Here is a 13734-nt window from a genome sequence, read left to right as displayed (position 1 = left end):
TCTCTAGAAGAACAGCTTGCACATTTTGTCACTCCTCGAAAGCGGAATACAGACAAGGCCAGGTCAAAGCCTGCGACGGTGCGTTAACCTTGGCGATGACATCGGGGGTAGCACCTTCAGTCAGGATCTATCTACACCTGTTCCACTAGGTGGCACTGTGCTTCATATTGTATAAAGGTTTTTACGGAACGGCCTGCAGAAAATATGTTTGAATTTGTCGCGGGTCGCGGCGACCTTACCGCCGCTCTGGCTGGCGTGTGGAGAACCACCGAGACGGGCTCGGGTTATCGGAGGTATGCTAACGGGATTCCGTCAGGGATCGCTTTTGGCGCGCGTGCTGACGTTGTGCGTGTTTTGCAGCCCATGATGCGGAGGCACACAACATCCTCGTATGCTGCACCTGTGGCTGGTGTCGTAATTTCGCGGATACGGGAGAAGCGGTCAGCGGTGACAGGCAGGGGGGCCCTGGAGGGGGAGGAGCCACACCTTTTCGGGGCCGGCTCTTTAACCTCCCACAGTGGCATGAGCATTGTACAGACACTCGGATTACTGGTATTGACGCGAGTAAGCAGGCGGATCACTTTCGCCGTTTACTGCTCCAACTCGTGCACGTTGTCCCTGGGCCGCAATCCGACGGGGCGGGAACGTCCAACCAGCAACCTACGGGCGTTGAGGCAAACAAGGTACGACAGCTCCGGGTTTCGTGGTCACATGCCGGCCAAGTTTCATCAGTACATGATAGGTCAAAAACATCTTGTGTCTGCTCTCTTATGGGCTCAACTTATGCATTCGTCGCCTTCTTTCGCAGCATCTTACGACATGGCCTCTCAAAGAACAACAGGAAGGCCTGTGACGCCCAGATCTGTTTCGTTGAGTGGCGTCACAACGGCATCTAGCCCCTGACGAATCCTGTAGCCGCAGACCCTTTGAGCCTGGGCTTCAAATCCTGCGTTACTGTCGCCGATGTCCCCTAAACCATCGGAAAACACCAGTCGCGCTGATTAGATTGGTGTGCGCTTGGTAATGCCGTTTGCATCGTAGCTTGACTCCAGCAGTACTTATTGTTGAGATTTGTCATGGTTGACTGCCGCATACGGCTGACTCGTCCCTTCTTGGCCGTGCTGGACGTGTCTGCCGGTGATTTCCCCGTTTCATGACCTAGTTGCAACAGCGAACATTGTGGAGTTACCTGCTTCACCTAAATAAGGCAGAGGCACAGACAGTAGCAGCCGCATCTGGTGTTCATCCCCATAAGCGCAACTGCAGCAACGCTCCAGGGGAGCCCGGTGGCTCGCAGCCCGCCCTGAGCTACTTGGCTGCGGACGGTGTTACCCCCCCTGCTGTCGGGACTGGGGGAGGCGCTCTAGGGCTGGCTCGGGTGGGCGAGGTTCCCAAGGAGCCGCGGTCGCTTAGCTGGCTGGAAGGTCTTCGGCTTCATGTCTTTTACCATGAGGAGTTGCCAGCGGGCCGTTGGTACTCGGGTACTATCGTAAAGGCCTCCAAGAAGAGCCCGGCGGTACAGGTGCGCCCGTGTGGGACCCGTGGGGCAGGCAGGGCCACGTCTAGGGAAAGAGAGTCCGGAAAGGAAACGGCAGGGGGCAAAACCGCTTGCGAGGGGAAAGGACGTGGGAAGGGTAGAGGGCATGGTGCAAGGGCTGGAATGGAAATAGTATTGCGCAAACTTCTTATGAGAATTTGTGCATATATAGGGGTTAGAAGGCTGGGAACGCGTGTGGATTAGGTGGGTCGTTGCTTCGCAAGCTGCCTAACGCCACCTAAACCCCAGACTAACAATCGTCATAATGTAACTGTGTGTGTGTCTCTCGGTTTTAATACTCCTATTAGACCCTGTTGGCACTTTGCCTACTTGTAGCGGGGCACCAGACGTTCCCTGATGCCTTGTCCCTCACGCCAACAGGTGGAATGGGATGCGTGGGTTCATGAGCCCACCAATACCCAGCAAGAGGCAACCACTGGTGAAGTGCTGCTCGGCGTTACGCTGTTACACTTCGGGCCGGATCCGCCCAGCTCTGGTGGAAATGGGGTTCCGACGTCCATCAATCGTATTTGTGCGCTGCCGAGCTTTGCAGCGGAGCGCATGGTGGCACGTGGCCACAGCAGTGAGGCAGTGCTGGGCCGCGAGGTTGGGACCGTGCAGCTGAGGCCGGCAGAGGCCGACGGGCAAGCGGTGGTCAGGGGCACTGCTGGAGCCGCCACTGGCCAGCATACTGCAGCAGTGCAAAGCGAGGAGGGGAAGCAGGGCACGACGGCGACGGTGATGCCGGCTAGGAGGCCGCCTACAGATGGAGCAAAGGACGGGACAAGGCGAGCTCAGCGTGGGGTGGAAACGGGGCGGGATGATCATGTGCCATGCAATGGTGGGGCTGCGGTGGCGGATTTGGGTGTCTCAGGGGTCGCGGGGAATGGGGGGACGGTGTTGCAGCAACATGGTCAACCGGCAGCGGAGATGGGAGCATGCTGCAGTCTGCCTGAGGAACCCAGTTCAGAGGCGAAGCGGCGAAACAGCAGCAAGAAGCGGCACAGGCGAGGATTAGCGACGATGCAGGAGGGCAAGGATCAGGCCGCGCAGCAACATCACCAGCAACAGGGGGACGGCCGGGTGGTCTCTCAGGCGGATCAGCAGACTCAACAGAACCAGGAACGGATTCAGCAGCAGCAACCAGGTCAGCAGCAGCCACCACAGCAGGCGCGGCCTTCAGACAAGTCGTCGCCACAGGAGCAGCAACTCCACCAGCAGCAGAAACCTTCCAATCTACCCAAGAAACAGCGCCTGGCGCCGCAGGTGCCTACCTCGCAGCCGCAATTAAAGATCTCTATGTCCCCGCAAGCTCAGCGGCAGCAGTCCATTCCAGGTGCGCCTGGCGAACGCGAAGTTGCTCAGGCGCCCGCTGGGGGCGGCGATGATGAGACCCAGCGCGACCAGGACGAGGCTAGGGCTCTAAAACGGAAGTGCCCAGGCACATCGCAAAGTGTTATACAGGACGCACTGCGGATGCCGCCGCCGCCACCGCCCCAGGCGAAGAAACCGACACCGCAAGGCTCGCAGAGGCGGAAGGAGTCCTCGAAAGGGCAGCAGCCGGGACAGCCGCCGCCACATCAGCATGTGGCACCTCGGCAAAACCAGCAGTCACGGCCGCCTGAGCAGCAGCAGCACGTGGAGCAGCCTCTGCTTGGCAGCGAGGATCAGTCACTTAACACAATCGATCTTGCGATCCTGCTGGCGCAGAGGAGAGGCCTGAGGCCTTCCTCACCGGGAGCCGAGGCTGGGGAAGCCGAGGCCCTCGTCTCCAAACCCAAGGACGACCGTGCAGCCGGCATGGAGCACGGTAGCAATGGTGGAACGGAGCGCGGCAAGGATGTTTTCGCAAAGGCGGGTGCTGATGGAACTGGCAGCAGCCGTGGCGAAGCCAGCAAAGTGCCCGGTGTAGCATCAGAAGAGTTTGGGGGGCATGGCATAACAGGTGCAGCGGAAGGAAACGTTGCTATGGCTCCAGAAGTTTCAGGTGAAGGCCGTAGCGGCCATGATGGCTTGGCTGTTGGCGGTAGTGTATGGGCGGCAGGTGACATGGGCGGGGTCAACGGGGGGGGCACACTGATGGGCGGTGTGGCGGTCATTGTTCATCAACCCGCTGATGGACAGACCCCTGCAGACGTTCGCCCAGCGATGTCGAAGCTCGCTGGAACGACAGATGCTGCGTCCCAACCCGTCGGAGGGCCAGGCATCTGCCGTAGAGGGCCCGGTCATGGTCCTCCTGTTGGCGCTGCTGGTGCATCTGTCAGCTGCTTCGACGCTGCACATGGAGGGGTAACCCTGCCTGATTTCGTGCTGCCCCTGGAGTCAGAGCCGCAAGGCCGAGTGCAACTCTGGCCGATTGAGGAGACGCTGCAGCAAGCGCAGGAGGAGGCAGGAGGCCTGGGCCGACAAGTGCTGGTTCCGGGGCCCGGTCCTGGAGCCTCTGTGATGCCTTCAAAAGCGCATGTGAGAATTCCTGATGGCGGCCGCGCCGTTAGCGTCGCGGAGCCTCTCGAAGCGCACAAGCCAAGTGCAGTGAACGGGGACGAGTCACAGCCGCTGGAACTGGTGCTTAGCCAGCAAGAACAGTCCTGCGGGGGCGAGGAGCAGGATGCGGCAATTGGGGACCTGCCGGGGGACGGGGACGTGGCCAGAGCGGACATGGGTACTGGGCAGCGCTCCGATACAGGAGCTGCGGCTGCACCCTTGGGCGTCATAGCGCCTGCTGGTGTAACGGTGGCCCCTGACGGCGGTGGGGTTCGTGTGTCAGTAGCAGTAGCACACTGGGAGGGACCCAAGGAGCCAGCTGCACCGGCGTCTGAAGCCACAGGAGACGTTGTCCAGCAGCAGGCTTTGGCGGCCCCTGCGGTTACCAGCCGATACGTGTCCGCCGATGGCGTTGCAGGTGGTGGGCCGGCGGAAGCTGTTCCCGGTGGGGCGAGTGCCGACCGCCCGGTGCTTTCCGGCGCAGACGCTGAGGCCAGATCCTCCGATTCTGACGGCACCACGTCCAGCTTGAGCGCAAGCCTGATCCATCGCCTAGCCTCTCCGGCACCAGAGAGCCGCCGCCTGCGTAGTCGGCCACACCAACGAAGCCCCGATTTGATGGGGCCCTGGCAGCACGCGGTTGAGTCCCAGGTCGATGCGGACGAATGGCAGGGCGGGTGGCAACGGCCGTCGGGGAAAGATCTTCTGAATGCCCCTGTAGGGGCTGACGGCGGCGGGGATGATAACCCTGGCGGAAGCGGCGAGCGCGCGGGCAAAGATATAGGTGTGGATGCGCGCCCCTTCCGCGGGCGCGGCTTTGCAAGGTTTGGCGACGACAGCAGCAACGGCGAACCGGATGATGAACGTAATGGCAGTGGCGAGGATGACGGTGATGCCCGTGTACGGCGCCTGCTGGCGGCCGTGGGGTCCGGCAGTGGCAGCGCCACTACCAGTTGCTCGGCTGGACAGGGCGCTATGGCTGCGGGCTCGGGGGCTGCAGAGCAGGGGGCAAGCAGCCGGCGGGGTCTGCAGCTGCTGGAGATGGCGGCACCAACCCCGCTGCGGCCTCCTGATCAGCGCGATCCGCAGGGACAGTCCGCCACACACAATGGCGGGCGGCCTGAACCTTCGCCTTCTCCTGCTGTAGGCGCAGAGGCTGCGCATGCAGAGGCCGCCGCCTACTCAGCGGCTATACCAGGCACTGAAAGGCGCCATGGTGCTGATGCCGCTAATCCTGTCCTAGCCGCCGTTGTTGCGCCTGTGCCGGCAATGAGATCCCCTTCCTGGAGCCCCCAACTTCGGAAGAGACGTTTGGTGCCGCTGAGAGCTTCCAGCCCTAGTGCGGCCTCAGGCCAGGGTGCGACGGCATCGGGTACACAGGTGCAGGGGCAGTTGCAGACACCGGCTTCCGCCGCCAGGGAGGCGTCGGTGCCTCCACCTCGTCCGCCAGTGCTCGACGAATACGGCCTACCAACGGACGGCGACGAGGACTCCAGCAGCTACCGTACGGCGCATGAGGACGGTCAGAACGACGGCGAGAATAGCTGTGGCAGTGCACAGGTACCACACCAGCAAGAACAGCAGATGCAACAACAACAAATGGGGCAAGGCGACCAACCCCACTCACAGCAGCAACAGCAGCAACAACAAGGGGGCCCTGTTGAAGGTCTTCGTCAGCAGCAGCCAGCCAGCGTCGAAGTCGACGATGCGCGTCAGGAAGGCCCCGCGGACGAGGCCCCAGTGCTTGGGCTGGCGCCCACACACCGATCTTGGACATCCCGTGGCCCGCTGGCTCTAAACCTCTGGTACTCATTTGCAGAGGAGACGGCGACTGCCGATCGGCAAGAGGTGGGCGCCTCGGCGGCCGCTCCGGAAACAGGCAACCCGAGCCCACTCACAGCGCATGATGGAGGACTGCTGCGGGCCCAGGAGCAGCAGGAGGAGGAGGTCGCGGGGGATGGTGGCGATCTTGGGAGTGGCCCCGCTGTACTGGGCGGTGCGGTGGCCGTGGCTGTAGACGCGCAACCTGGAATGCATTCGTCTTCGGACGGCGTTGCGTCACTTTCGCCTGTGCTACCGACAGCGGACACGTCGGCCGAGCAACGTGGGCAGGAGCTGCTCCACTCTGCGGTAGCGAAGCAGCAGGAACAGCAGCAGCCAAGTTTGGCGGTGCTCGGCGGGGACCAGCAAGCAGCTGACAATGCTGCGGCTGCGCCAGCATGCGCAGCTACAACTGCCGGCCCTAGGCTGCTGCTGCCACCACCGCTGCCGATGCCTCAGCAACCGACCAGTTCGTTAGGGGCTGCTACGTCCACTTGCTGGGCTGCCGCCCCGGAGCGTGCTCGCGCTGGGGGCCTGTCAGTTCAAGGTGGTTGGTCGCCGTCGATGCTTCGCAGCATCCAGGATGTGGCGGAACGGATTGCGCACTCCTCCACGCCCCAACCTGCCGCCTTAGCAGCCGTGCAGTGCCTGCAGCAGGCAAGGCTGCAGGTCCAGCTCTGTCACGCCGCCAATCCAGACAACAGGCTGGTGCTGGCACACCATTTTCGGGCGCTAGATGCTGCGTTGCAGCACTTGCACGCTACCGGCCTCAGAATCGGCGGCGACGGGTCCGAGGGTGGCCATCTGTACCTGCGAGGACCTGAGTCGCAACCCCGTACCTCCGGATTGGCAGACCGACTCATGCTCATTCACATGTCGCCTCAGCTGCAGGTCGGGTACTGCTTGCATCTGCAAGTGACATGCGCCGGCGATATCGGAGGTGGCGGCGGTCCTCCAAGTGGCGGCTCGGAACACCCGGTTGGTAACGGTCGCAGCGGCTCCATGACGGGCAGAGCCGGGGGCTCCGTTCCCAGAATCGGCAGCGTGGGGTTTGGTCCATTCGGCTCGTTTGCCAGGGGCGCCTCAGCCGCGCCGTCGACCAGGATGTGCACGACCTACGGCTTTCTGTGCAGGTGGCCGCACGCCGCGGCGGCGGCGGAGGGCCGCCACGTGGCGGAGCTGGATGTGCAGGTGCAGCTACACAGCTGCGCAATACAAGGTGCCATGGGCCTGAAGGAGGTGGGGCTCGCTGTCACGGTGCGCGGCCCAGCCCAAGCAACTGGTGGTTTTAGGACCGCCGCTGCCGAGGCGCGGGGGAGCAGTCTGCCCGGGGGTGGCGGTGGCAGCGGTGGCTGGGACTGGCTTGCTGTAGTAGCACTGGCAGTGTGGCTGGGCAACGGCTTATGCCAGGTGGCAGCGCTGCCGCAGGGGCCTGGGCAGGCGGAGACCGGAGCAGCTCTCCTGCGGCAGCTGTTGGACGCAGGGGTGCTGCGGGAAATGCTGGGGCTAGCACCGCCGCCAGTGACACCACCCCCAGCGCCGCTGGCACAGGAGGGGACGGACGCAACGGCGGCGACCTCTAGACCGGATGGTGCAGAGGGCACATCAGAGGCAGTGCAGCAGCCACAGCATCAGCAGGCGGGAAGTGGTGCCGAGGCTAGTGGCAACGGTATAGCGAGCGTGCCGCTGTCTGTAGGACAGGATATTCAGCTGGAGGATGCTGCTGCTGCAGCACCTGCGGTTGTAGCGGCAGCCGCCTGCGCAGCGATGGGTTCTGAGTCTCCTCCCGCGTGGACACCACCTGGGGAATTCGAACAGGAACTGATGAGGGTTCTAAGGGGCACGGATCGGACGGAGAGTCCGTCCGTTGAAGCAGAGGCCGGGGTCCGTCCGTCCGTTGAAGCAGAGGCCGGGGTCCGTCCGTCCGTTGAAGCAGAGGCCGGGGTCCTGCATGCTGGTTTTCCTTCCAATGCTGCAGTTGTCGGGACCAATACCGATGCGGACATGGGAATCTCGCCGGAGGCCGCCCAAGGGTCCCCACACCTAGAAAGACTCGATGATGCTGGCAACAACCTGGCGCAGGGCGACAGCGGTGACGGTGATGGTATTGCTGAAGAAGGCGGCGATTGCCTGGCGGACGGCTTGGACGCGGGCGACGTCCTGGACGTAAGCTTCGACTTTGTGGGGGAGGAGGCTTTTGCAGCTGGCGATTTGCAAGGCACTGCGCGCATTGCTGCTGATGGCAACGGCACCGGGGGGGACGTTGATGGCGCCGACCTGGGGCTGCACGCTGCGAGCTCGGCGGACGTCGACGGTAGCGCGTCTGAGAACAGCAAGGAGCACGTTGGGCCTGTGCCGGCGGCCATTGATACAGGAACCGCCGTCGCTGCCGCACCAGCTGAGGGCGCGGCTGTTGCCGAGGCGGCGGCGGCAGCAGCCGCTGTAGTCGCGGCACAGTCAACCTATGTTCGCTCCCTTCAAGTAGATCCCCTGCTGCTGCGCACCTGGCAAGAGTTTGGCCTGCTGGATGACCTGGTGCCGCTGCTGGAGAAGCTAACGATGGAGGAGCTCCGGGAGGTGGGGTTGCGGTGAACGGGACAGGATCAGGGCAGGAGGGAAGTGGCCAGGACGGAGCAGGATGGGAAGCGGAAAGGAGGAGAGGGTGCGGTGTAAGGGAGCCGCGCGCGCGTGGTGCACTGGCGGCGTGCGGTATAGCGCGCACGTCTTTATGGGTACTTGTCAACGGCTTTGGTCGTCTGTCTATCTTCGCATTCCATTAGGCGAATTAGGGGGATCCTTTACGCCTAAAAAACCCGATCTCTGCTGCATCCCAAGCCAACTAGCTCGCTTGCTTTATTTTGTCCACCTTCGCCACCCCACTTCACATTTACACGATCTTGCTCATATCCAATCGTCGACAGGCTCCATTTCCCTTGATCGCGCGGCTCACGGCAATGTCACGCAACACCAGCCCCAGCAGCGCCCCAGGCGGCAATGCAGGGACCAGCGCTGCCGACGCCACAGCTATCACATCCACCGAGGGCGCCGCCACGGCCGCTGCAGATGCTACGGATGCAGCAGCAGCAGCCGCGTCGTCCGCTGCTGCCGAAGCGACTCCACCGGGTGCTGTCTGCAACGAGGCCATGTTAGCCGCCGCGTGTCTTGCAGTAGCCCGCACCTCCGCCTTGTTCACCGTGGCCTTCTACCTGGAGAAAGCGAGAATGGAGGCGGTACAGGGGACGCAGCCGCTGGGGAGAGTCCATACAGCCACGGAGCATGGAGCAAGGGAGCTTGATTCTGTGGCGGCGGCGGCGGCGGCAACACCGGCGGCGACGGCGGTGGCGGCTGCTGCGGCAGCGCCACTGCCGGGATCTGCGGGGCCGCGCAACAGTCAGGGTGCAGGAGCTGGAACCTTCGCGCCGCCGGAGGCTGCGGCTGCTGTGGCAGTGCACTTGGGACACCCGGACTCACAGCTCTCACGACCGCAGGAGGACCTCTCTGGAATGTTGCGATGGCTGCTGGAGCTGTTCTGGTCGGCACGCCAGGTGTACCGGACGGTGAGCGGCGGGGCTGCAGAAGGGAATGGCTGCCGAAAACGGACATGATCTGAGCGGCGCTTCCAACCTTGCAATTCTAAGTACAATTTTTTCAGTCGCCGGACCCTGTCGTCATGCCGTGTTGAGCGTCCTCATGACCTTGGTTACGCCGTACACCGCTTGCACCTGCCCCGCGCCCCGGTGACCCTCGCGAAACCGCCACCTGGATTGGCGACTCCTAAGTGTTTTGCCCGTATATATTACATTGCACTTTCATTCTCCCCCCCAAACACACTTGACAAAGGCACATGCTTTTTTTAGGTTCTAAGGAGCCCAATGCGTGCTTCCCCTCCAGGAGGAGTTTTGGCAGGTATTATGCCGCATGAATGCTCTCCTGAAGGTGGGCGCCACTGCGGGCTGCGGCACACCTTTGACTCAGAAGCCGGGCGGGTGTTCCCAGCTGGTCAAGGTAGGTGTAAGGCCATGGCGTGGCGTGAACTGCGCATTGCCGCCGTTTGCCAATCTCGTTGCCATTGCGGCTGAGCTCCTCTCTGCTGGGCTGGTATACAGACACAGCGTCGGTGTCCCTGCAAACTGCCACGTCTGCGAGCTGGGTTCTACTGTTGGCCGGTTGGCTTGGTACGCAGCCTAGGAAACGCCGCAAGCGAGGTCCAAAATAAAACGATTGATGAATTTTGTGAGGACCAGCAACCTCCATGTTTCCCAGGAAGATGGTGAAAGGGCTGGATGTTGCACCATCGCACGTGCGTCGCCATTTTAACATGTCGTGCCATGCGCGAGACCTGCTGTCCAGGCTTTCCCAAAGCAGGCCCCGGGAGTCCTGATATTCAGCAAACGCGTGGCTGGCTGCTATATGTCTATAGTAATCCAGTAGGATGGAATGATTGAGAGAGAAAAAGAGGTGAAAAGAGATGATTGAGATTGTTAATCTCTTTCGTGAAAAAGCCCCCAAGCATTGAGAGGGTTTGCACTTGTCTAGCGCCACCGCACCGCGCAGCGACGCTGCCCTTGCCGTTCCCGCTGCCGCCTTTCCGCGACCTTCCTCCGTGTAGACGGCGGTCATCGGCGTCTTCGCGAAGCCATGGCCGCGCCAGGCGGCGGTGTTGGGAGTAGGAGACTCGACTGAATCCCGGCTGGGGATGTGCTGGGAGGAGATTCTTGAGGCTCGGAAGCAGCGCCGTTTGGAGAGGCAGGCAGAGGGGGCCGCGGAGGAGGGCGAGGGGGGCGACCAGGGGGCTGACGAGGGCGCGGCGCCGGCCGACCACACTACAGGGCTTTCTGGGCCACAGCAGCCGCTACAGCAGCAGCAGCAGCAACAGCTGTCACAGCATCTTCAGCATTTACAGCATCGAATACAATCTCTGCATCAGTTGCAATTGCAGCAACAGTTGCGTGGACATGCGTCTCGACAGCTGCCGCCTCAACAGCGCCAGCAGCCAGCGCTGCAGCAACCGCGACAACGGCGACAACGGCAACGGCAGCCGCCAGGACAGCAGCAGCAGCAGCAACCGCGACCTCAGCAGGCACAACAGCCGCAAGAACAGACACAACCGCAACAACAGGCTCAGGTGCTGCAGCAACGACAGCAACAGACGCAGCAACAGGGTAACATGCCGTTACTGCAGGAGTTCTCAATGATGCTAAGCAGGCTTCCGCAGACTTACCGGGATGTCATGTTGCGGCTCTACGCCGTGGTCCTAGCACAAGGCATGCCGGCCCCTCAGCCTCTGCCTCAGCCGCACGTTCAGGCCCAGCCTCCCGCGGATCAGCAGCAACAAGCGCCCCTTGTGACCATCCGAGTGCGCGGCTGGACACCTTCGGAGGTGTTTTCTAACGGCACCCGAAATTATGTCATGTCGTTCGAGTACCAAGGCCTGCAGCTGTCGCACGCCTTCAACGTCCAGGTAGGGGTACGGGATCAGCTGCGGAGGGTTGCCGTGCGCGAGAGCATGGCCGTGCGCGGCTTGGGCATGTATATGCTTGAGTGTGAAAGGTGTATCCAAACTTCGTTCCTTCCCTTCCTGCCTGGCGACTTATTTTTGCTGGTGCATTTTGGGACATTGTGCACTTTGTCCCTCATGACGCAATCTTGACCGTAGATGCTAAAGCGCGCATTATCCTTCTTTCTTGCTTATTTATCCGTCATATTCTGCTAGTGGTTACGGCCATGCATGGATGGCTTCGATGTGAGCTTTACTGTTGGAGAGAGTTACGTAGTCGCCGTCACCGTTTGGATTATTAGATATACGTTTCGTCCTGAAGCCCCGCTGGCTCTGCGTCGACGTGTCCTGGCATGTCCTGCAGACCGCGATGGAAGGTGAACTTCAAAATGTGGTGGGGCACGAGAGGGAGCTGTCCATAGACATGGTGGCAGCTGCTGCCGCGCAGGCGCTGCGCGCCAGCGGCATGGTGCTGCCGCCGCCTGTGGAGCGAGCGTTGGCGGGCAGAGGCATTACAATGGCCCATCTGCAGTTCCTGACAACGCTCTTACAGTACTGGAGAGCCCAGGTGCGGTTGCATCCGGGGCTTTTAACGGTACTGCAATCGCAGCCGCAGCCCGTGCCTGCGACCGTGGCGGCAGCGTCCGTGCCGGGGGCCGCGGCGGCAGCAGTGGCGACGCCTGGTGTGGGGCAGGCCGCGTTTCAGGGTACCCACACCGCCGGAGGTTCATCAGGCGGCGAGTTACACACTGCCGCAGCTGTAGCAGTAGCCGGGGCCCCCGCAGGTAGGGTCAATCCGGACCTTGCAGCAGCTATAGCAGCAGCTGCTGCAGCGGCGGCAACTCGTGTAGCGACCGCAATGGGACCTCCGAGCCTATCACCACCAGCTGTGGCAGGGCCCTCGGCCATAGCGATGCCAGGAGCGCGACAGCATCTGCAGTCTGCTGCGCCAGGTCTAGAGCAGACAGGTTCGGCGACAGCTACTGCTGCTGCGGCGGCCGTGCCGCATCTCAGGCCGCCGGTGGCAGTCACCTTGGCGCAGTATGGCGCTGCGCACGCCGCTGCGCACGCCATGACAAGGCGTGCAGGCGCCCCGTCCGTGCCAGCACCTACTGTGCAATTGGCAGCGGCGACGGGTGCCCCCTTGGCTCCTCTGCACCCGCAGCAGCGGCCTCTGGCTCAGGCGCCTTCGCAGCCCCAGCTGACTGCCGCCGAGACGCGTGCGCAGTCACCGGTGCTCACTGGGGACGCCACACCTGCACCACACCCGCAACCTGCTCCTGTTCATCATCAGCACCTCCTTCCAAGGGTCCCGCCAGAGGGGCAGCGAGCGGCGCTCCTGATCCATCAGCGCCTTCAACAGCAGCAGCATACACAGCAGCTGCATATACAGCAGCAGGCTCAGCAGCGCCGGTTGTCTAGGGAACAGGTGCTGACGACGATGCAGGCAGCCCGGCTGGTGGACACACACGTCACAGGGGCTGGCCAGCATGCACCACAACAGGCAGCCCAGGTTGCAGCGGCGCAAGCTCCGGTACATGCAGCAGCGGGAGTTGCTGGCAGCGTAGGAACTGCAAAGCCTCCTCACGCATCGGCAAGTGTTGGAGGCGGTAGCAACGAATTCAGCACGCTGGGTGATATATGGAACACTCTTTAGCTCTACCTCTTGCGGGGTTCGCGCCCAGCACCGAGATAGCGCGATGCAGAGCAGGCAAGCAGCAGATAGGTCCTGGAAGAGACGACATTCCTTGGTCTCGAAACTTGGCTGGAAAGTACGATGGAGCGCCATTGAGTGGAAGGCCTGTTGCGGGCAGGAGTGCGGTTCGTCGATATGGGTGGCGGCACACAAGTGGATTTGTGGCGCTGATGCTGAAAGGCATACGGGCTTTGAACTCTTATGCAAAGCTGGCACCTATCCAATAGATGACAGGAGACGTGCCGCTCGCTGAAAGAATTAGCCGGATTTTTCGGTGGTTTGGAAGCATGGCGGATAGTAAAATGGATAGATACCTTTGAACAGGCACTAAACAGAGACAGAACTGGAACAGGACCTTAGGGTTTTAGGATTTGGGGGTTTCATCTCCCAAATTTTAGTTTTTACAAGGGTTTTCTCTTCAAAAACGATTGGAACAGAACCAAGCCGGGGAAGACGAGGTGCCGCCTTTCTTCATTGTAGGTGGTGGCTGAGTCTTTTGGCATGCAGGGCAGGACACCGCTGCTTGGAGGGCGGCTGTGTATTTTACAGTGGGGGCAGTTGCTTTGACATATATGTGTGTGTGCGTGACACCATGAGTTGCATTACTCTCCAAAGATGTAATGGGCCCATACGAGCCCTGAAGGGGCCCAAGGGCCATAATCCACCAATAAACTCTGAAGGCTTCTTTGGTACTTGGCT

General features: G+C 61.7%; 1 protein-coding gene across 1 annotated transcript; it reads left to right on the top strand.

Annotated features, from left to right (window-relative positions):
- Positions 1-204: 204 nt before the first annotated feature.
- Positions 205-12996, top strand: VOLCADRAFT_118691 (uncharacterized protein; the record flags this gene model as incomplete). Its single annotated transcript, XM_002954353.1, has 8 exons — positions 205-345; positions 519-683; positions 1163-1522; positions 1919-8419; positions 8764-9399; positions 10452-11303; positions 11704-11907; positions 11956-12996. The coding sequence occupies 8 exons, from the start codon at positions 205-207 to the stop codon at positions 12994-12996; spliced, it is 9900 nt and encodes a 3299-aa protein (XP_002954399.1).
- Between the last annotated feature and the right edge of the window lie 738 nt (positions 12997-13734).

The sequence above is a fragment of the Volvox carteri genome (genome assembly GCF_000143455.1).
Source record: "Volvox carteri f. nagariensis unplaced genomic scaffold VOLCAscaffold_42, whole genome shotgun sequence".
NCBI lineage: Eukaryota > Viridiplantae > Chlorophyta > Chlorophyceae > Chlamydomonadales > Volvocaceae > Volvox > Volvox carteri.
Note: the sequence above shows the minus strand (reverse complement) of the source record. Positions and strands in the feature narration are given on the sequence as shown.